The sequence below is a fragment of the Aplysia californica genome, unplaced genomic scaffold (genome assembly GCF_000002075.1).
Source record: "Aplysia californica isolate F4 #8 unplaced genomic scaffold, AplCal3.0 scaffold02466, whole genome shotgun sequence".
NCBI classification, from domain to species: Eukaryota; Metazoa; Mollusca; class Gastropoda; order Aplysiida; family Aplysiidae; genus Aplysia; species Aplysia californica.
In genome coordinates this window covers 3,802-4,834 of record NW_004799736.1, presented here as the reverse complement: position 1 = coordinate 4,834, position 1,033 = coordinate 3,802, and the positions used below count along the sequence as shown (strand labels likewise).

The 1,033-nt window shown below is 42.1% G+C and overlaps 1 protein-coding gene across 1 annotated transcript in view; it reads right to left on the bottom strand.

Moving 5' to 3' along the window:
- Positions 1-826, bottom strand: part of LOC101860232 (septin-5) — a gene marked incomplete at its 5' end in the record, with an annotated part of 3,366 nt that extends 2,540 nt beyond the window's left edge. The window contains 1 exon segment of the mRNA XM_005113447.3: positions 725-826. Within this exon segment, the coding sequence (XP_005113504.3) occupies positions 725-826 (102 nt within the window).
- Between the last annotated feature and the right edge of the window lie 207 nt (positions 827-1,033).

Here is a 1,033-nt window from a genome sequence, read left to right as displayed (position 1 = left end):
GAAGGGGGTGTACTGTTTTAGGCCCAGATTCTGACAGCCGAACGGGGCGCTCCACTTCCCTCGTTAAAATTCCCTCTAAATAATTCCAACTGGGTGGAAACTCCTGGCCAGGTAAGGTAACTCCGGGAAGTAGGTGACGAAAAGAAGACAAAACAGAATCATGGATACTGTGATAGTTTAAAAATCAATAGAAACACTTATGCTAACAATAAATGAACAAGCAAAAATAAGAGGCCGGTTGAATGATAAATGTAACTGATGAAATAATGTAAAATGATACATATCTGTACAGCAGACGTCTCCTTTCTTTGTAAGCAACAGATAGACCAATTGACCATAAGAAGCCGTCTTTTAAATCCTCTGGGCAAAAGTTGAATTCGCCAGGTTGGCTGACGTCACCGCAGTGCGAGCGGTGTCCGGAAAGGCCTCGCGTAGATAAATTTCACATCGCGACAGGGGCGAATTGAATACGAGCCGGCGTGATAAACAAAGATGACGGAACGAGTCTCTGTAGTGCGACAACACATCAAAGAACCACTATTGTCTCTCAGCTCCTTCAAATCGACCGAGCTCTTTTCGAAAATTGATTAGATATTAATTTGTATTTACTTGAAATTAAATAACAATTATCGTCCACTGTACAGCCGACAAAAAGTGACCGGCGTCCCCGTCTTGTCCATTTTACCTCTTTTAATTTGCTACTCACCATTAATTCAAAACCCACCTTAAGTTCTCTATCCTGTTGCTTAAAGTCCTCGTCTTCATCACTGTCACAGTCCGGAAACTCGTACACATGGATTTTGTTGTCTTCAATTTCTTGCATAATCTGCAATAAAAGATATTATCTGAGCACCTGCACATTGATACTCAGTTGTTTAGAATATGTTAGAAAATGTTCTCCCTGTCTTCTCCACTCCTCATCTCTCTCTCTCTCTCTCTCTCTCTCTCTCTCTCTCTCTCTCTCTCTCTCTCTCTCTCTCTCTCTCTCTTTCTCTCACTCTCTCCCCCTCTTTTTCTCCCCTCTCTCTAACTT